The sequence below is a fragment of the Indicator indicator genome, chromosome Z (assembly GCF_027791375.1).
Source record: "Indicator indicator isolate 239-I01 chromosome Z, UM_Iind_1.1, whole genome shotgun sequence".
NCBI lineage: Eukaryota > Metazoa > Chordata > Aves > Piciformes > Indicatoridae > Indicator > Indicator indicator.
The window spans coordinates 20,550,340-20,572,191 of NC_072053.1; the positions used below are offsets into that span (position 1 = coordinate 20,550,340).

General features: G+C 43.0%; 1 protein-coding gene across 1 annotated transcript in view; it reads left to right on the forward strand.

Moving 5' to 3' along the window:
* The window catches only part of SPEF2 (sperm flagellar 2), a 98,073-nt gene extending 93,238 nt beyond the window's left edge, over positions 1-4,835 (forward strand). The window contains 2 exon segments of the mRNA XM_054397530.1: positions 1,885-1,937; positions 4,576-4,835. Coding sequence (XP_054253505.1) covers positions 1,885-1,937; positions 4,576-4,835 — 313 coding nt within the window.
* The last annotated feature ends 17,017 nt before the right edge of the window (positions 4,836-21,852 follow it).

Sequence of the window (21,852 nt, forward strand, 5' to 3'; positions counted from 1 at the left end):
GTTAATATTTCTTCTAATGGAAAAATGTGTTCACTGACAATACCAAAAAATATTAGAAAGTTAAATTACTTTTTATTTTTGTATTAAACATTCAACACACACTTAGACAATGGATAGTATTGCTGAAATTTGAAACAGAGAAGATTGTTCTAATACAAAACTATTGAAGATCAACAAATCAGCCAATGTGTTATAAAAATGCAGAACTAGAGGAAAAAAAAGAAAAGAAAAAAAAAGCTAAATGCAAGTATGTATCATTCCACATATTAGTGACTTTAATTTCTATTTCCTTTAAGTGTTGTTCAAATTCAGCCTGAAATATGACATACAAAGAAAGAAACTATATTGAAGAATTTGCCTCTGTATATGCTGAATAATATTTAGTGATTTAAACAGCAGTCTTAATACCTGTCTTTACTGATAAATTTAAGCCAATGCGTAAGATTACTGCTTCCTTTAAGGACTTCATTTTATCATGCTGTAGCTTTGTAAAACTGGTGAAAGCAATGGTGTTGTGTGGATAACATGAAAACATCATCTCAGTGATATTTGTGATACATCAAGGACTTGTCTGTAATTTGCCATGAAGAATGTTCTTTCCACAATTGTCCCTGTACGTTCACTTTTTCATCACTGTGCTGAGCATACGTAGTGTGCAAGCTGAATGACAGCATTGTTTGCAGCACCCTTCTGGAAAACATTACATGTAATCTATGGATTACCTAATTTATAGTAATGTTTCTCCACTGAAGTTGGGGTTTCATCACAATGTTCTATTTAGTAGTCAGAAAGTTCACCCCATTATTATTACAAGTTTTAAAGTAGATTAGATTGCAGAAAGAAATGACCCTTTAACGTTTAATTTTCTTTTTCACAGGATATCAAAATCTTTCTCCAAAAATCCAAACATAGTCAGCTACTGAAAAAAAGCACCACATGTAAAGACAGCTATGCATGAAAATGTGTTGTTCACGAAGAAAACTTTTAAGCTCATAAGGAATGTCTTCAATCTCCAGTTCTCCATTACATGGGAAAGGATTGTTTGCTTATTGTTGTGAGAACAAAATCCTATTGCAATCTTCTGTAACTCTACATTAAAAAAATGAAACAAAGCAAGGAAGCTTATGGGTAGTTCATATGAAACAACCTTATGATGCCTCTAATTAAAATTAAGCTATTTTCTGAACTAAAATAGAGCTGATATAGTGTCTCCATTTATAATTGGCAAAAAACAGAATATGCCATCCCAAGGGGATGCAATACTGGACCAGATGGTCATGAATGCAAGTGAGCTCATCAGTGATGTCAAGATCAGAGACAGCCTCTGATCATGCACTGGAGGAGTTCACAGTCCTAAGGGATATGGGAGAGGTGAGGAGTACAGTCAGGACTCTGAATTTTAGGAAAGCAAACTTTCAGCCCTTCAAGGAGTTTGTCAGTAGGACCTCCTGGGAAATGGTCTTCAGGGGCAGGAGAGCAGAAGAGAGCTGGCAGATCTTTATGGTTGCTTTCCATACAGCACAAGAACTCTCAGTGCTCAGGTGTAAGAAATCATGCAAGGAAGCAAAGAGAACGGTGTGGCTGAGTCAGGACCTGCTGGTCAAAATGAAGAGCAAGAGGGAACTGCAAAGACAGTGGAAGGAGGGACAGGTAGCCTAGGAGGAATATATGAACGCTGCCCAGTTGTGCAGGGATGAGGTCAGGAAAGCCAAGGCACAGCTGGAGCTGAACTTGGCAAGGGATGCAAAGAATAACAAGAATACCAGTACCTCAACTAGCAGAGGAAGGTTAAAGAAAGTGTTCCCTGTTTGATGAACAAGAGTGGAGAGATGAGGAGAAGGCTAAAGTACTCAATAACTTTTTTTCCTCTGTTTTCACTGGCAGCCTTGCTCCTCACCCCTCCGAAGTTGAAGGACCACTAGGTGAGGACCAGGAAGGTAAAGTCCCTCCCACTGTAAGATAAGAACAGGTTTGGGACCACCTGAGGAACCTAAACACACACAAGTCTATGGGTCCTGATGAGATGAAACCCAGAGTCCTGAGGGAACTGACTGATGTAGTTGCCAACCCACTCTCCACAATATTTGAAAAGTCCTGGCAGTCAGGTAAAGTCCCTGGAGATTGGAAGAAGGAAAATCTTGTGCTCATTTTTAAGAAGGGTAATAAAAAGGACCCTGGAAATTACCAACCCCTCAGCCTTAGCTCTGTGGCTGCAAAGAACATGGAATAGATCCTCCTAGAAGCTCTGATAAGGCACATGGAGGACAGGCAGGTGATTTGAGACAGCCAGCATTGCTTCACCGAGAGCAAGTCCTGCCTCACCAACCTAGTGGCTTTTTACAGTGGAGTGACTACATCAGTGGACAACAGAATACCAACAAATGTTTTCTCTCCAAACTTGTGTAAAGCCTTTGACATAGTTTCCCCCACTCCCCTATCCCCCTACCCTCCAAGGTCTTCTCTCTAAACTGGAGAGATAGGGATTCGATGGGTGAACAGTTCAGGGGACAAGGAATTGGTTAGATGGTCATATCCAGAGGGTAGTGGTCGACAGCTTGATGTTCGGATGCAGACAGTTGACAAGTGATGCCCCTCAGGCATCAATAGTGGGACCACTGTTGTTCAATATCTTCATCCATGATATAGACAGAGATTGAGTGCATCCTCAGCAGCAGTGCAGTTGTCATGATTGAAGGACAGGATGCCGTTCAGAGAGGCCTAGACAGGCTGGAAGGGTTGGCTCAGCTGAATCTTACGAGGTTAAATAAGGTAAAGTGTAAGATCCTACACCTGAGTCAGGCCAGTCCTGATACCAATACAGGCTGGGGGATGATAAGATCAAGAACAGCCCTGTAGAAAAGAACCTGGAAGTACTGTTCAACAAGAAGCTGGACATGAGCCAGCAATGTTGACTTGAAGCCCAGCAGGCACACTGTATCCAGTGTGGCCAGCAGATTGAGAGAGGTGATTGTGCCCCTCAGCTCTGGTGAGATCTCACTTTGGAGCTTTGGAGTCCTCAACACAGGAAGGACATGGACCTTCTGGAGCGGGTCCAGAGAAAGGACATGAAGATGATCAGAAGGCTGGAGTACCTCTTCTGCAAAGGCAGGATGAGAGAGCTGGGGCTGTTCAGGCCAGACAAGGCTCTGGGGAGACCTTATAGCAGTATTTCAATATCTGAAGGGGACCTACAAGAAAGCTGGGGAGGGACTGTTTCCAAGGGCATATAGCAATAGGATGAGAGGCAATGGTTTTAAACCAGAATAGAGCAGATTTAGGCTGGACATTAGGAGCAAGTTCCTCACAATGAGGGCAAGTTGCCCAGAGAGGTAGCTGGATGCCCCATTCCTTGGAGACGTTGAAGGTCAGACATGATGGGGCTGTAAGCAACCTGACCTTGTTAAAGATGTCACTGCTCAATCCAAGGGGGGCTGGTCCCTTCCAACCTGTTGAATTCTATGATTCTATAACAGGCTCTGATGTCTCTGAGGGATGGACTGTAACATCTCCAAACAGTGATGTATTGTGACCATGTATCCCCTCACTGCTTATCTCTGGGTGCTCAGTCTCACCTGGCTGGCTCATGTCTGCACTCTGAGCAAGACTGTGAAGTTTGGAGCGTTGAGCAAGGTCTTTGGTTCTGGTGTTGGGCTCAAGGAGTTGTTTGTTGCAGCTCTTGGTGTCTGACCTCAGAGCCACCAGAGAGTTTTCCCCAGCCCTGCTTGGTTCAGGCAGCCAGGTCATCCAGGAGGCAGGCTTACAGCAGCAGAGGTGAGCTGGGTTGGGGAACCTCACCCTTAGATGCTTAGGAGCTGAGAGAGTTTCCTTATTGAGGGGCCTGGACATGTCTTGCACCCCTCCCTGGACTAGCAAATGATGGTGGCTTCTCTTTCCATTCCAGCATGACATCCGCTGCTGCAATGCCAGTGACAGGGAGGGGGTCAACATCCCCAGCTGCCCATAACCCACTGCAGGACACGGAGACTACAGCCACAGAACTGCAGAACTGCTGTTCAGCATGCCTGGACAGCTGGGAGGAGGCCAGCTACGTGGTGCCATGCCTCCACCAATTCTGCTACCCATGCATCCTGCGGTGGGCTGAGAGCAAGCCTGAGTGCCCCCTCTGCAAGGGGAGGGTGAGGTCCATCTTGCACTCATTGCAGGCAGATGATGACTTTAGGCAGCATGCCATCACACCACCTGCAGCCCACAGGTCAGCAGAAGCTGCTCCTGGCCACCCAGCTGTCCAGGGCCTCTATTCCCCTGCAGCTGCCCAGCCAGCAGGCCCAAGGCCACTGCCCATGGGTCCAGTGGGAGGCTTCCATGTGTACACCTGGGCATTCATCTTCCAGCAGTACCCCACCGCCCTCCATCCCCTGCTGCCCTGGCTGTGTCAGGAGCTGCTGCAGATCATTGAGGATGCCAAGCAGAATTGGTGCAGGGCTTTATCCTCACCAGCCTGCACTACTTTGGCCTGCATGAGGAGGCTCTGATCCAGGTGCTGCAGGGTGCCCTGGGCAGCCGCACAAGGAGGTTTGTTCACTGCCTCATTGACGCTGTCACGCTCCTGTGCAGGAGGGAGGCTCGACGCTGGGTGGGCCTCGGGGGCGCCGATGCTGCTGAGGAATGGGAGGGCAGCCCCACCACCTCCTGAGGATGGTCCTCTGCCCCCAGCTCAGACCTACCGGGGGGTCCCAGCAGCATTCCCTCAGCCGCCGGTCCCACCAATAGGGAGCGAGAAGAGCCAGAAGAGGATCCAGAAGAGGCTGTGGAGGAGGTCCAGCAGTCCTGAGAACCCTTCCCGGCCCCACAAGAGGCCAGGTCACCGGCAGTGACACCGGGAGGCTGCCTCAGGGGCTGGCCGGGCCAGCAGCTGGGGCTCAGGCCAGTCCCTAGGTGATCCCAGCCCCTAAATGTTGTTGTTTTGCAATAATATTACGCAATAAATACTTGAAAAGTGCAGCAAAGGTCCCAGTATTACTAACAACGCATCTGGCGTTGCTGTCTCCACCCGTGCTGCTTTCTTTTCTGCTCTGGTACACTGTGCCCTGCAACCTGCTCCTGCCAGAAGCCTCGCAAACTCCGTACAGAGCCTGCAGTCTGCTGCAGCAGTGCCCTGTTACCGGGACACAAGACTCGGGACACGGTGCACCCACCGTGGGAATTGCTGTTCGGAGAGGTGGGGGAACAGCAGGCGACGGGTTGGGGGGGGCGGTTCTACACGGAACGGGGACGGGGCGGGGGGTGGAAGGGGGTGGGAGAGGGCAGAACATGGGAGGAGACTCAGGTGCCTGTAGGAGGAGAGCCAGCAGCCTCTCTCTCTGCTTTGGTTCTGCTGGTGGAAGGCAGCAGTGCCTTGTACCAGCCCTTTCCTTGGGAGTAGTGCTCTGATTTAAGTGACAGAAAATAAAGGATTGAAAATGACAGAAAAAAAGTCCTCAGCATTACGAACAATATTAAAGGGAGAGGAAGTTAATGTTGATGGTTCCTACTTGCTCACACTAGGACCTCCTTGGGCATCATTGGTGAGATCTGCTAACATGCGCTCAGTTCTTGCCCTTTTCTCTTTGGTCTGTTACTTTACACTACCTCTGAGCATACCTCGTGTTTCTTCTGCAGATGGCAGATACTATTTCCATGTTGCCATTGCTTTCCCCAGAAACATGCTATGCCCACCTTCAGGCCTGTACCTCTACAGCCATATGCGCTTTGGAGTTTAGGAAACTGCAAAAATCATAGAATTATAGAATGGTAACAGGTTGGATTGGGCTCTGATCTAGTTGAAGATGCCCATGTTCACTGCAGGAGGTTTGGACTAGATGACCTTGCAGTACTGAGTCCTCCTGTTCTCCTAATATGTCAAGTTGTTCCTTATTAGCCTGATTTAGAACTGGTATTCAAATGCCTCTACGTAACATGCAATCTACCTAAACTGCTAAAAGTTAAAGGACAGGCTGGAGATGTTCCACTTTCTATAAGTAACCTTTGAGGCCACAGCTTTAGTCTGACTCATATTTCCCAAGCAAGTGCCCTAGTCACTGGTGTATAAAGGCAATCACTCATTTGTTCTGGCCCAGTGAACATTTATTTACTTAAAATACAACAGCTCAAACAAGAATCAGAAGCTGCCTCTTCTGAAATCATTACCTCCTATTCCCTCCAGACTGTTACATTCTCCAAGGAGAATGATCTACAGAACATCAAAATACTCCAACTAATGATAGAATCATTGAATGTTTGGGGTTGAAAGGAACCCGTAGATGTAATTGTCTTGTTAATAGGATGTTTGTGTTGCCTTGCAATTTTATTCAGCCTTTCCATTCTCTCCTGGCTAGCGATGGCTAACTGTAAGATGGCAGGAACTATTTTTTCATGGAAAATTTTAACATAATTATTCTGGAATTCAACACTGAAATATGTAATAAAGCCTCAGTCTACTACACCACTCCTTCTTCTAATCCTCAGGTAAATGTTTTCTGAACACAGCAAGTAGGTAACTGTGATTGTCTGAACTCCATATACCTTATAATTTGCAGTCTTTCAGCTGCTCAGGATTTTAGCAAGCCTTGTGCATTCCACATTGTCTTACTGAGCTGAACAGTGCTCAGTTATTCTGGGGTGGGTTTTGTTCTGCACTTGGCAGTAGTGTGATAACAATTATGTAAAACATTTAAAGCTTCTTTTCCCTGGTTTGATTCAGTAAAGTACTCAAACTGCTTTCCAGATTTAAAAAATGAAAAGTTTAAGATGGTCAGCTAACTCACAGGGAACCACAGACGTATGCCCTTTATTAAGAAGTACTATCTGCACAGAAACCTTCTATATTTTAAATACATCCATATTACAAGTATACATTCTTACAACATGGTGGACAGCTGGCTGAACATGAGCCAGCAGTGTGCCCAGGTGGCCAAGGCCAGCAGCATCCTGGCCTATATCAAAAACAGTGTGTCCAGGAGGAGTACATAACTGATGTGTTGCTGCACTCAGCCCTGGTGAGGCCACAGCTTGCGTACTATGTCCAGTTCTGGGCACCACAGTATAAGATCTTGAGGTCCTGGAGCATATCCAGAGAAGAGCAATGAGGCTGGTGAGGGGTTTGGAGGACTTGTCATACGAGCAGCAGGTGACAAAACTGGGGTTGTTTAGTCTGGAGAAGAGAAGGCTAAGGGGAGGTCCTTTTGCTCTCTACAGCTACCTGAAAGGAGCTTGTAGTGAGGCTGGTGTTGGTCTCTTCTCCCAAATAACTAGCTATAGGATGAGAGGGAATGGGTTTAAGCAGGGGTCTAAACCAGGGGAGGTTAAGATTGGACATTAGGGAAAACTACTGAAAGAGTGGTGAGGCATTGGAACAGGCTGCCCACAGAGGTAGTGGAGTTGCCATCCCTGGAGGTGTTCAAGAAGTGTGTAGACATAGCTCTTCAGGACATGGTTTAGTGGTCATAGTAGTTGGGTTATGGTTGTACTCTTCTGTACTTCCAGCCTTAGTGATTCTATGATTTGCTGATACTCCTAATGAGGTAGAAAACAAGTAAGTATCAAAACAGCTGAAGCAGCATACAAAAAAAGAGAAACTGACATAGTTGTATGTAGACAATGACTGGCAGACCTACCTGTAGATTACATTCTAATTTTTGTCATGATAAAATAATGAATATTTTGTAAGATTGTTGATGCCAGTAGTGGCAGATCTGCTTCTTTGTTGATTAAAGACAGATTTTGGAAGGAAAGTTGGCAGTCTAGTGGTAACAGATCAAAGCATCTGTATGTGACATATGAAGCTCAGAATAGAACCCAGTAAGCTTATCATTTCAGGCAAATAATGTTTTGTCTCTTCACCCTACATATTTTGTGCTAACCACACCAGCACATTGTAGCTAAGTGCTATCTTAGAAACAGATGTAACTTTGTTGTGCCCCCACAAGCCATGCTAAAACCTCAACATCCTTGTTCTACTTATGACAGGAGACTTCATGATGCATACAAATTGATCTGCTTTGTTAACAGAATCATTTCTTCACACAGCACACACAACTTTGTTGAAATTTCTTCCCAAATATTCTCCACACATTACATATATATATATACTCATACAAGACTTTGGCTTTTTCTTCCGATATGAAAATCTTACATGAATACAAAGACAAATCACAGTACAGTTCTCTGCTTTTTGCTTGTTTTGCAGTCTTTAAATGTTTGTTCCATACTTGGTTTCTTTAATAAAAGCCAGCTTTAATTATCACGTATTGAATTTTGACTTTGCATACTGGAGTTCTCCATGTGGAAACAAAAACCCTTTCAGAAGTACTTGCCTGCAGTATGTAAATCTTAATAAGGCAAAAGAGAAATTCAGCTTCTGGAAATCAAAAATTGCTATTTAGATAAGATTCTTAAAGTGTTACTCCTTTGTCATACACTGTTCATATATTTTATCTACAGCCTAGGATGGAACATAAAATTATTACCGATAAAACTTGAGAATAGGCAGAAATCATGGAACAATGTCAAATTAAAAAAAAGCATGAACTGGACATGGTGAAGTGTCAAAGAGTACTTATTTCTCTATGGCAAAAATGAAGACCTAATTTAAAAAGCAAAGAATGAATGTTCTCACAGTAACAACTTGGTTTTGTTAGCTGTCACTGCTGAGTGTAATTTAGTATCACAGTAGTTATTCAACGGCCCTGGAGTTGCCAGCTTAACGCTGGGGCCCAGACATATTATAAAATCATGGACTCTTGGGATCACCTTAAAGATCATCAAGTCTGACTGTTAACCCAGCACTGCCAAGTCCACCACTAAACCACGTCCCTAAGCAGTATATCTACATGTCTTTTAAATATCTCCAGGTTTAGTGACATCATCACTTCTCATGGGCGCTGTGTTCCAGTGCTCTTTCCTAACATCCAGTCTATGCCCTCCCTGGCACAACCTGAGATCATTTCCTCTTGTCTATCACTTTTAACTTTGAGAAAAGAGACTGACTCCCACCTTGCAACAACCTCCCTTCAACTAGTTGCAAAGAATGATAATGTCTCCCCAAAGCCTCCTTTTCTCCAGCATGTCCTGGTTTAGCTGGGACAGAACAGGACAGCCATGGGCTGTAAGCTATTAGCAGTTCTGAGTCAGCCAGGAGGGCTGACTTGAGTTGGCTCACAGCTGTTTCCTGTACTATTTCCCCTTGGATTATGGGGGCTTCATTCTGCTCCCTATGCCTCCCTTCCAGCTCAGGGGACTTGGTACCCAGAAAAAAAACTGGTTCTGCTTCTAAAGAATGAGGTGAAGAAGGCCTTTGTCACTGTACTTGCCCCAGTATCGAATAAAGACTGGAGATTCTCCTTAGCTTTCCTTTTGTTCCTGATGTAGTTGTTATAGAAACATTTTTATTGGCTTTTAGAGCAGTAGCCAGATGAACTTCTAGTTGGGCTTTGGTCCTTCCAAATTTCTCCATTCATAACTTCTTGACACCCTTGTAGTCCTGAGTTACCTACCCATTGTTGCAAAGGTCACAAACTCTTCATTTTCTCCTGAGTTCCAGCCAAAGCCCTCTGTTTAGCCAGGCAGGCCTTCCCCTCTGGGCTTGACTCTTGGCACATGGGGACATCTTGCTCCTGCACCATTAAGAATTCCTTCTTGAAGAATATCCAGCCTTTCTGGACTTCTTTACCTTATAGGACTGCGTGCAAGCCATAAAAGAGGTCCTTGTTTCCAGGAAGGAGGAATGCCTAGTAGATTTGCATTCAGATTTGATAGTGGAATTACAGTAATATCATGTTCAGTATACAAGCAGGATGCTGAAAACTGGAAATTGATCATGGAAGAGCCACAACAACAAAGAGGAAATCAGGTCTTATGTCAGTCTTCTTTCTTCATTGAAGGAAAACTCACTGGAGGTTCGGATATCAGCTTGCAAGGATCCATGTAAGGCATCTCCATTCTGGTAGACAGTGTCTGGAAACTTAGGTTTCAAAGTTACATGCAGAATTTTAACTGGGAAGTAAATAAACTGTTGACGCAACTTCTTAAGTGTTGTGTCAATTTTGTCATCACAGATTTGTAAAATCAAGATAGATAATTCCTTTAAATCCAGTTTGTGATGGGAACCAAAACAAGAAATGACTGCAGGTTTGGTATTGAAAAATGTAACTAAAAACAAAACCTGAAAAAAATCATTTAGCTTTCAGTTAATTTTATGCAACATGTTTGATACAGTTTTCACAGCATTCTATCTTTTATTTTTTTATTTCCTCTACTCCTTAACTTTGCTTATTTCAGATATTCCTGTGTATGATGCATAAAAATGGCTTGGATAGTTTGTCTTAGAAAAGATGCCAAGGAGATTATATTAACAATATTCTTAAAATAATTAAAATTACTTGTATTCTATCCCTGCAACAATGTTCTTTCAAGAAACCAACAAAAAAGTACTGCTGGAATATCTCCTAAACTAGAGAATCTCTCTGAATAAATCAAGCTCAGCATTTCATTCTGTAAAGAATTCAGGCTCCGTACTAATCTCTTTCAGGAGTGTGATCCATTCCTTTACATAACCCCTCAGGAAGCAGTCTGATGCAGGCAGATTAAAATAATTACGAGTAACCAGAACACTTTTAAAGACAGAGGTTTGGTGTTTTTTTTTTTCATTTTAAAATGTGGCTATGTGATGTCACAATGTTTCCATAGCAGCAAGAAAAGTTCCTCAATCTGTTCTGTGGTCCATACCTCAAAATTTCCACTGAACATGAAGTTCAGCCATAGTTTCCTTTTGTATTCTTCGTAAGTGAAGCAAGCTGTTTTGTGAAAAGCCTCTACGCTGAGTTTTCTTACTATGTGAAGACTGCTGAAAGACATTTTCCAAACCATTGAGAGAAGCCCAGAATGATAGTTTCAATCAGGCACATTTCACAAATTTATTTGTGGTATGACAGTTAAGAAACTAAAACAACTATCAGAAAAACTTCAAAAGACGTAATATTGTTCAATTTATGGGTACGAATTACTTGCTTTGATACCCCTCTTGTTACCTCTAACAGATTCTATAACAAATATGCTCACTTGTAAGTACAAAACCAATTTTATTTTATTCCTGACTTTACAAATTTTTCTTGACAGTAAGACATATTTTTGTTATTGTTCTTAAGTATTATGTATAAATGAAGATTCTGTAGATTGAAATCTTATCATAAGACATCCCTGCAAATTCAAGAAGAACAGATAAAAAAAGCTCCCACTTTGGAAAGAGTAACCTCCAGTAATGATAAATGTTGGGAGTTTTCCAGCTGGGGAACAGCTTTGCTGAAAAGAACCTGGAGATCTTGGTGGACAGTAGTGTCCCCTAGCAGCAAAGGCTAACAGTATCTTGGCCTGTATTAACAGAAATGTAGTTAGTAGATTGTGAAAAGTCATTATCCTCCTGCTATCACCACTCATTTTGTGTAGAACGTGTTTAGTTTTGGGCCTCCCAATCCCAGAAAGTTATAGACAAACAGCTGTGGAGTAAGTGCAGGGACACCAAGAGGGTTGGTTGCCAGATGATGAGACACTGAGGGAAATGGACTTGTTCAGCCTGGCAGAGAGTGAACTTTGGGGGAATCAAACAGCAGTTTTGCAATACCTGTGACACAGTTATCAAGAAGATAGAGACCAATTATTTAATGTAGTCATAGAGGGCAAGGGACAAGGGGCACTATTTGGAACTAGACTGGCTCTGAGTAAATGTAAGAGAAACTATTCCCCACGCTTTTTCTGTTCAGCAGTGGAACAGGCTATCCAGAAATACTGTGCAATCTGTGTCCTTGGAGGTTTTCAAGACCTGACTGCATAAAGCTGAAAATTAACGAGAATGCTACTTATCATCTTTGCTTGTTTTATGATGACCATAATGAGAGGAATGAAAAAGTGAACATCCTTTCATTACTGAGATCAAAAGGTAGGACTTTTGCCAACTCCATGCAGCACTGTTGTTAAAGAGAAATGGCACCGTTCACTGTCATTTTTAAATGTGTGCTAGATTTCACCCTTGGCTTTGCCTTATATGCATTATGAACTTGATCCTTAATTTATGTACAGAAGTTGATTCAATAGCATTATAACAAAGAAAATGGAAATAAACCATTGCTAACTCCATTTAGTTTGGAAGCATTCATACCGTGAAGGTAAATGTAGGGGTAATTTCCTGACCTTTGAATATTCTATTCTTCATTTAAAGATTCTCTGAAATGTTTTGAGTTTCATTTCCTTTGTAGTCACTTTGCATTCAAGATTTCTCATTGTTATGGCTTCAGTTGCAAGGTCTTTAGACATCCTTACACTTTTAGAACAGCAGCACTTTGACTTAATAACTCAAGACTTGACAAGCTTCTAGCTTATGGCCTTGCCACATTAACATAACACAAGTGGTTATCTGTACTTGAGAAAAACCTGTACTTATCTTGCACTACGAATATCATACCTGTGACAGCAGTACTTGTCAGTATCAAAGACTATGCTCACTTCATAGTTCCACTTGGGCAGACTTTGCTCTTCCTCTCTTTCTTGAAATGCTGTTTCATCACTTCCTTGTTTTCAATATATGTATATGTATATATGTATGTGAAAATAGGTATACATATATATGTGTAAATATAGACATCTATGTACATATATATACATAGAGAAAGCAAAAGCTCTCCTTGCCCAACTATAGACAGGAGTGCGTTTTCCTCTAAAGAATTTTAACTACACTCTGGTTAACCATTAATCGCTGCTTTTCTAGGAAATTACTGCCGAATTTCACAGATACTATCAGTATCATAAAAAAGGTTTAGAAGTAGGTCTTGATTATAGTTAGTCCTGTGGAAATATTGCTACTTCTAGAGAAATAGCATTTAATTATATCAGTGTAGATTTTTTTTGTTGGGCACTCTTAACAGAAATAAGAGTATGTACAAAGATCAGATCGTGGTAACTAGTATTTTAAAAACTGCATGTGCTGAAATCACCTGGAATCCAAGGTGCTGTGTACTCAGGACTAGATTAAACACACAACAAAACTTTGCAATTCCATCAGAGCTGAAGTTCAGATAGTACGTGCTGCAATTGATTTGCTTTTTCCCTTTTTAGACTTACAATGATTAATAGTGACAAAATGGGCATGTCATTCACATTGTTTCTGGGAGGAAGCCTAAAAGGGAAGAAGGATGGTCTTGTGGTTAGGGTTCTGCAAAAAGGATATATCTCTTTGTGAAGTGAAATGTAATACAGAAGTGTTGAAGCTGGCTGCAAGTAAGTTAGTTAGCTGGTTCAGGCACTGGAGTCTTGCTAAAACAAACAGAGGCTGGTAATTAAAGGGCCATGGCTAAGTGTAGGGCAGCTGAACTTCATTCTGCACCATGCAGACATCCTTAGAAAACAAAATTCATTTTTATGAAAAATGAAAAATGCCTTTTCTCCTTTCCATCCTTCCATTGGCAAAGAGATCAGGGAACAGAAGGTTTCAGCTTCATTACGTGTCAATGAGGTCTCAAAGAATTCATAGCAGGGTTTTTTTCTTAGGTTAAGATATAAATATTAATCTCTCAAAGTTCTTTGCTTAACATCTTCAGCAGCAATTCACTTTTACTTTAAAAAAAATATGTTTTCAGTACCTCAGCCTATTTGGCTTTTCTTCCCTCTCACCACTTCCTTTAAAATTTGTTGAATGAAATGCCTGTGACATATTTTCACCTCTCATTTTGTGAATTACATGGGCTGCTCAATAACCAGTACAGCTTTGTTTTTACCCCAAGCAAACTACCCTAGTTTGAATTTATCTTTCTTCAATTCAGTGCTAAGGAAAAAGGCAAAAATTTATGTTATTTCATTCTTATCATGCTTGATTGTATGCACAAATGGTTAAAATGCAAGACTCCTTAAAAGATCCAGACCTGAGCAAAGAAAGAGCTAGGATGGCTTCTCAGAAACAGAAGAATTAGAACAAACAGGTTTCCTCTTCTCTACCCACATCTGAACATACAAACAACAAAAACAATGGTAAGGTAAGGAACAAAATGAGGACAAACTGAAAAAAAAAAAAAAAAAAGCTGGTACTCAGATAAGATCAAAGATTGCCTCTTACCATCAGTTTGTTTTGAAGCATTTATATTCACAGGATGAATTTTTGTCTCTACTAAAATGAGTAGACTGTCTGTTACTGATTTCAAAGTAAATCAATTTTTCATCTGAAGATTTTACCTTTGGCTGGAAGAAACTTCGTCTTAAAGTTCCCAGCAAAAAGCCAGTCTTGATTTTTTTAGAAAAATGTTCATTATGATTGCGGGAGATTAGGAGAAAGAGAATGCAGAACATCAAACACCAATTTTTTCTAACTCTTGCTTTTTAAAATGTTCACCTCTTGTTTAGATTAAATTCTGACTTTACACTCCAGCTTGGACTTCATTATACTTTGTATTATAAGCTAAAAATCCTTCTTTCTTTTCAAAGCTAGATATAATGACCAAATGTTTCTTAATCTTTTACATACAGAACAAAACTAAAGTTCTTATGTCTCTCCCCATATGTCTGTATAGACTTTATATTACTGATTTCACATTCTGGAATCAGGCACCCCAGGTATTTAGTTAGACTTCAGAGTTTAACTTATGTTAAACCTATCTAGAGATCAGATATGGTCTTAATATTCACAGGTCTTCTTCTACCTTTTTTCTCCTCAATAAATTGCTGACAAAGTTTTCTAAATAACTATTCAATGTGCAAAACTGTAAAAGAAATGAACAAAACTTTTGTCAGCCTTCCCAAAAGCCTGCCTGGCCTTGGCTTTGTGTTTGCCACTCTTAATCTGAGCTAAAAGCCTTTTTGAGAGCAATAGTTTAGCACAGTCATCTCCATTAATACACCATCACAACAATGCTATCTTTAAAATTTCTAGTAAAATATTTTTCAAAATATTTTTCATAATATTGTGGAACTCCTGTCCAACAGAGCTAAATCACCTTGATCCAATGTAAGGATTTGCAAACCCATCTTACGTGAGTTTGAGCCTAGATTCTTAAATATAGAGTGGGCAAGTGACTCAGTTCAGTTCTGGTATCAACACTTGCCTGCAGATTAAAAAGGATAAATGAATAATGCAGATCTGAAAACCAGATTTACAATGCCTGAGTCCATTTAAGAGTTTATCCTGTTGTCTAGCTTCAAGAGTGCTTAGACCACTTATATGCATATATAAAGCTAACACAGCTGAGCTCAGTGTTTCATAACTAAGCTTCCAAGAGGATCGATGTGATCAACTGTAATGCTGATCAGCAATGAATTAAAGTGCTTTTGTGTATTGAATAGTTCATCTTCACGTGAAGGATGACAAATACTTTCTATAGTGAAGTACTAAGAATACTGATCTTGTAGTGCATTCATATAATCAAAAAAGAGGAAGTGACTGGTAGCTGACCACATGGTTTCACCAATGGCAAACCCTGCCTGACAGGTTTTGTGGCTTTCTGTGATGGGGTAACAACATTGATAGACAAGGGAAGAGCAACTGATGTAGTCTATCTGGACTTGTGCATGACAACCTTCCCTCAAGATATCCTGGTCTCTAAAGTGAAAGACATGGATTTAATGCGTGGACCACTCAAGTAGATAAGGAGTTGGCTTGATGGCCTCATTCAAAGAGTGATGGAAATGGCTTCATGTCTAAGTGGAGACACAAGATGACTGGTGTTCCTCAGGGGTTGGTATTGGGAATGGTGCTGTTTGACATCTATGTCAGCAACATGGACAATGGGATTAAGGGCACCGTCAGTGAGTTTGCCAGTGACACCAATCTGTGTGGTGCAGCTGGTGCACTGGATGGAAGGAATGCCATCCAGAGGGACCTGGACAGCTTTGAGAGGTGGGCCAGTGCCAACATAATGAAGTTCAGCACAGCCAAGTCCAAGGTCCTGCACCTAGGCTGGGGCAATTGCAAGCACAAATACTGTGTGGAGAAGGGATGGAGAGCAGTCCTGAGGAGAAGGATTTGGGGATGCTGGTTGATGAGCAGCTGAAATTGAGCTGGCAATGTGTGCTTGCAGTCCAGAAAACCAACCACATCCTGGGCTGCATTAAAAGAAGCATGGCCAACAGGTAGAGGCAGGTGATTCTTCCCCTCTGCTGTGCTCTCATGGGACCCCATGTGGAAGAATGTGTCCAGCTTTGGAGGCCTCAACACAAGAAGAACTTGGAACAGTTCGAGTGGGTCCAGAGGAAGGCCATGAAGATGGTCAGAGGACTGGAGCACCTCTCCTTTGAACGCAGTCTGAAAGAGTTGCGTCTGTTCATCCTGAAGAAGAGAAGGTTCTGGGAAGACTTTATAGCAAGCTTCCAGTATTTGAAGGGGGCCTGTAGGATAGCTGGAGCAGGTCTTTCTAAAAAGGCATGTAGCAACAGGACAAGGGACAATGGGTTCAAATTGGAATAAGCTAAAAATTAGAGTAGACATTACGAAGAAATTCTTCACCATGAGGGTAGTGAAGCACAGGAAACAGGCTTCCTAGAGAAACTGTGGAGGCTCCAACTCTGGAAGTGTTCAAAGTCAGGTTGGATGGGGCCTTGGGCAACCTAGTCTGGCAGGAGGTATCCCTGCTCATGACAGGTGGTTTGACAGTAGATGGTCTTCATTCTAGTTGTATTGCATTATTGGAGAGATGTTATTCAATTTGTTACATGAATATCCAAAAAGCACAGCTGATGCGTAGATGGTTTAGGGAAACAAAAACACTAGGTTAAGAGCATAGTGAGAGAAGATCTTTCTCTCTAAAGAGAAAGTACCAATATATGTCAACATATTTCTTTTCCTTTACCAAAGAATGCATGAACATGAAAAATTAACACTTAGAAATACCTGAATACTTCATAAAATCAAAGATCAATAAAGTGCCAGTTTTATATTGCTGTCTTTTTCTGTGCAGTCAGAGAATATGTTGTAGAATTCTCTTGATGAGCTTCATCTGTATGATTAAGAAGTTATATTAAGGCAGACATGCAATTGAAATAAACAGCTAAATGGTGTTGGAGGGGAAGATTCCTAACTACATTGCCTAAGGAAAGGTATGTTCCTGGCATGTGTTCTCATTTCCATTTTCAAGTGCCAAATATATGTACATTGATCTGAAAGAGAAGATGGTGTACTCCCAAGTTGCTCTGGCTTTCTGAGTTTGTTTCAACAGATATTTTTTTTGTCCTGTTCTAGAGGTATATTTCAATAAGCAGGACACAGTGAACTGACCTAATTTGATCTGAGTAGGCTACACTTCTAACACACTCCCACTCACAGGATGACCTAATTTGGATCATATGTTTCTGTGGTTAAAAGTACCTTCCATTAAATTGATTGTCATACTTATGTAAAAGTGAAGGGCTTCGGAAACTCTTCAGACAGCCAAAACAGTAAATGCTCAGTAAATGCTGAAGCAGAGGTGACTCAGATATAATAATTTACATATATGAGTGTAACAAATAAATTAAATATTTGAAATATTCCATATTGGGTCAGAATTTTTCCTATCTAAAAAGGTGGAAAAGGCATCCTTTGTTAGACTACTCCAGTACTGGAGGACATCTTCAGCCCGTTTTACATAGTCTTCTGTGGGTTTCAAATGCAGTCAGTAGTATTAATTAGGAACTTACCTTTATTCTGCATAGATTCTTGTCTTCATAGAGTCAGAGATACAGCAAGTATCTAGCTGTTCAGAGGGACTAGAATGGATGTGAAGTTAGATCCAGTTAACCTTTTTAAAAGTGGCAGTGGCGTTGTAATAGGACAGAAGCAGACACTGACTCATCCCAGGGGAGAGGAGGTTGTGCATTGAAAGAGGTGAAGGAAAAAGGGGGAGTGACAGAAAGACAAGGAAGGAGGAGATGATCAAAGATGTTACCCGAGGTATTTAGCAGACCCTGACACCTATTCTTAAGCAATAGAAAGATGCTCAGGCTATGTCTATGTTGCTAAATAGAAAACAATCAGAGACTATCCTGCCCTGATGCTAAGATGAGGCTGGATAGAATCCAAGTTGTGTAGGATTAACTTCTGAAGAGCATAATGTTTGCATCCACACATGGAGGGGAGGGGAGGGGAGGGAAGGGAAGGGAAGGGAAGGGAAGGGAAGGGAAGGGAAGGGAAGGGAAAGGAAGGGAAGGGAAGGGAAGGGAAGGGAAGGGAAGGGAAGGGAAGGGAAGGGAAGGGAAGGGAAGGGAAGGGAAGGGAAGGGAAGGGAAGGGAAGGGAAGGGAAGGGAAGGGAAGGGAAGGGAAGGGAAGGGAAGGTTTGGGAAGGTTTGGGAAGGTTTGGGAAGGGAAGGTTTGGGAAGGTTTGGGAAGGTTTGGGAAGGTTTGGGAAGGTTTGGGAAGGGAAGGTTTGGGAAGGTTTGGGAAGGGAAGGGAAGGTTTGGGAAGGTTTGGGAAGGTTTGGGAAGGTTTGGGAAGGGAAGGTTTGGGAAGGTTTGGGAAGGTTTGGGAAGGGAAGGTTTGGGAAGGGAAGGTTTGGGAAGGGAAGGGAAGGTTTGGGAAGGTTTGGGAAGGGAAGGGAAGGGAAGGGAAGGGAAGGGAAGGGAAGGGAAGGGAAGGGAAGGGAAGGGAAGGGAAGGGAAGGGAAGGGAAGGGAAGGGAAGGGAAGGGAAGGGAAGGGAAAGGAAGGGAAGGGAAGGGAAGGGAAGGTTTGGGAAGGGAAGGGAAGGGAAGGGAAGGTTTGGGAAGGGAAGGGAAGGTTTGGGAAGGTTTGGGAAGGGAAGGTTTGGGAAGGGAAGGGAAGGTTTGGGAAGGGAAGGTTTGGGAAGGGAAGGTTTGGGAAGGGAAGGTTTGGGAAGGGAAGGGAAGGGAAGGGAAGGGAAGGGAAGGGAAGGGAAGGGAAGGGAAGGGGAGGGAAGGGAAGGGAAGGGAAGGGAAGGGAAGGGAAGGGAAGGGAAGGGAAGGGAAGGGAAGGGAAGGTTTGGGAAGGGAAGGTTTGGGAAGGGAAGGGAAGGGAAGGGAAGGGAAGGTTTGGGAAGGGAAGGGAAGGTTTGGGAAGGGAAGGTTTGGGAAGGGAAGGTTTGGGAAGGGAAGGGAAGGGAAGGGAAGGGAAGGGAAGGGAAGGGAAGGGAAGGGAAGGGAAGGGAAGGGAAGGGAAGGGAAGGGAAGGGAAGGTTTGGGAAGGGAAGGGAAGGGAAGGTTTGGGAAGGGAAGGGAAGGGAAGGGAAGGGAAGGGAAGGGAAGGTTTGGGAAGGTTTGGGAAGGGAAGGGAAGGGAAGGGAAGGGAAGGGAAGGGAAGGGAAGGGAAGGGAAGGGAAGGGAAGGGAAGGGAAGGGAAGGGAAGGGAAGGGAAGGGAAGGGAAGGGAAGGTTTGGGAAGGGAAGGGAAGGGAAGGGAAGGGAAGGGAAGGGAAGGGAAGGGAAGGGAAGGGAAGGGAAGGGAAGGGAAGGGAAGGGAAGGGAAGGGAAGGGAAGGGAAGGGAAGGGAAGGGAAGGGAAGGGAAGGGAAGGGAAGGGAAGGGAAGGGAAGGGAAGGGAAGGGAAGGGAAGGGAAGGGAAGGGAAGGGAAGGGAAGGGAAGGGAAGGGAAGGGAAGGGAAAAAATGTTTCATCTTGCCAAGCATTAGCATTTTCCATTTCACCTGTGAGAAATTAAACTTCTTCAAAAGACAGAGATTTCTCTTATGCAGATAGCTGTAGAGTCCTGATCTATGAGAAACATAGAGAACACAACCAGTCATTCCCAACACATGCAACCAGCAGCAGGTTGCATATATGCTCATTGCTCATTATATAGAACAGTTCTAGCACATAAACCACAGACAAAAGTGTCACGTCGCACCCGTACCTAAATGAACCACTTGTATGTCTTTAGGATAAATAAAAAACCTGCACTGGTCGATTTTTTTTTTCAGAAGTGCCTGTGTTTATTTTTCACAACAAAACAGCCTACTAGGTAATAGGTTTAAAAGAAGACACAAAAACATGAATTTTGTATCTCTTTGAAAACAGGAAACTCAGTGTAAGATCTGTGTTTTAAATCAGGTAATTGACTGGAGTTTATAATCTGAAATAACTGTGGTAGACTATCTCTTCAGGTGTAGTAAATACTTGTGGCTGGTTTGAAGACACTGGATTTTGTGGGTTTACAGCAGATGAAAAGCTTTCAGAGTAAGTCACACAACAAACATCATTAGCAGAACTGTCAAATCCATCATTATATGTAGTCATTAAAATTATTCTTTTCAAATAATTTTTCAAGCATCTTAGCCCCTGTTATGGGGTTAGGACTGGATTTCCTACCATAGAGATAAAAAGTCCTCCAGGGGCGAGACAGTCCAGGGGGTGGACGCAGGCTATTGCAAATTCTGTTATCCCATCCCATCATCCTGCAGTCTCTATGTAACCAGACGTCACCTCCCTCTTCTTGCTCCCTCCTCTCTCTGGGTGTACAACAGCTGCTGTCTCTTGTGGTTCATGGGGCAGTTTGCAGCCTCGGCTGGCAGCTATTTTCTGGCTGCACAGCTGTTGGGGGACATTTGGGCCTGGTCAAGGGCTGGTGTGTCCACCCTGGGGGGGGACATTAAAGCTCATGTGGCAGTTAAGGCTGGGTGCGTCCTGTTACTGCCACATCAGCTACACCTCCGTGTCCCCAGTCTCCAACCCAATGAGGTGGACACAGGAAACGGCGTATTTCTACCCATAAATCCTGGGCCCTATAAACCCATCTGCAAAGTCATTCCCTGCCTCTTTCCTCCCTCTTTGCCCCCATGGGAGATGCTCTCTTATCGGATAATGTTGGGGGAGTATCTCAAGGCCTCTTAGTCCTGTCTAGGCCTAATGCCAGGAGGAGAAAGGAGTAGTGGGGGCAGTCTCAGACCTGGCCAGCCTGAGACTGGCCTAGAAATAAAGGGGATGGGGGGGCGGGGTAAAGAAAGAGCCCTAGGGGTTTGGGTATACCCTCAGGTGGGGAGAAGGGAAGAGTTGGGAGGCCTTTGGGTGTTATGTAAGAGACTCTGTATGCTTTGGGATATTCTTTGCCACTATGCTTTGTAGTTTTTTGTAGTTTCACCAATTGCTTTTCCATTTAAACTTTCCATCGCTCTTCAATCTGTTTGTGTGAGTGTCATTCTTCTGTCCCACTTGGGCCAAGAGAGGATCTGTCTGGCCCCAAACCAGCACAGCTCTGCAGGCATGTCCTGTGGGGTGCAATTTGCCTGCTCCTGGGCCTGCTGAGGCTGATCTGGGGGCAGGTTTTGGAAGGTTTTGTCCTGGTAGGCCTAGGTGGAGAACTGGGCCTAATTTGTGTGTATATTCCTTCTCCCTGAACCCCTGTTGTATTTCTGTATATATTTGTAAAGAGCATTCATATTTAACCTCCAGTTCTGTGTGAGGGTTTTTTTTTTTTTTTTTTTGCTTTCCTCCTCTGGGGGTAAAATACTGTGGTAAATATAATAAACGATTTGTGTTAAAGGGTGAGTTAGGAGTAAAGTTCAAGGAGCTTGTTTTGAAAGATTGCAAGAAATGGTGTTGTCAAAAAGCTCAAACAAAGACTTTTAAACCAGGCAAATCAGAGCTCTGGAGGTGTCAGACCAGAGATAAAAGCTGCAACAGCTCTGCCAGCTCTGTCCTGGAATGTGTGGATTTCAGAGAAGAAACCTGAGGAATGGTGCATGCTTAAGGTGGGGTTATTCAGCAGACACTGTGAGGAAGACTTCTGACTTCATCCTTCGACCCCCCCAGCAGACCCCTGCCAAGCAGAATGCTCATGAGCACCCCATTCTGAGAACTCATTATCGTATCCATTTAGCACAAGCTTGTTTATGTAGATAAGGTAGCTACATAAGATTGGAGAAGCTATTGCAGCTGCTGCTGTAATTTGTCCCCCCAGCCCAG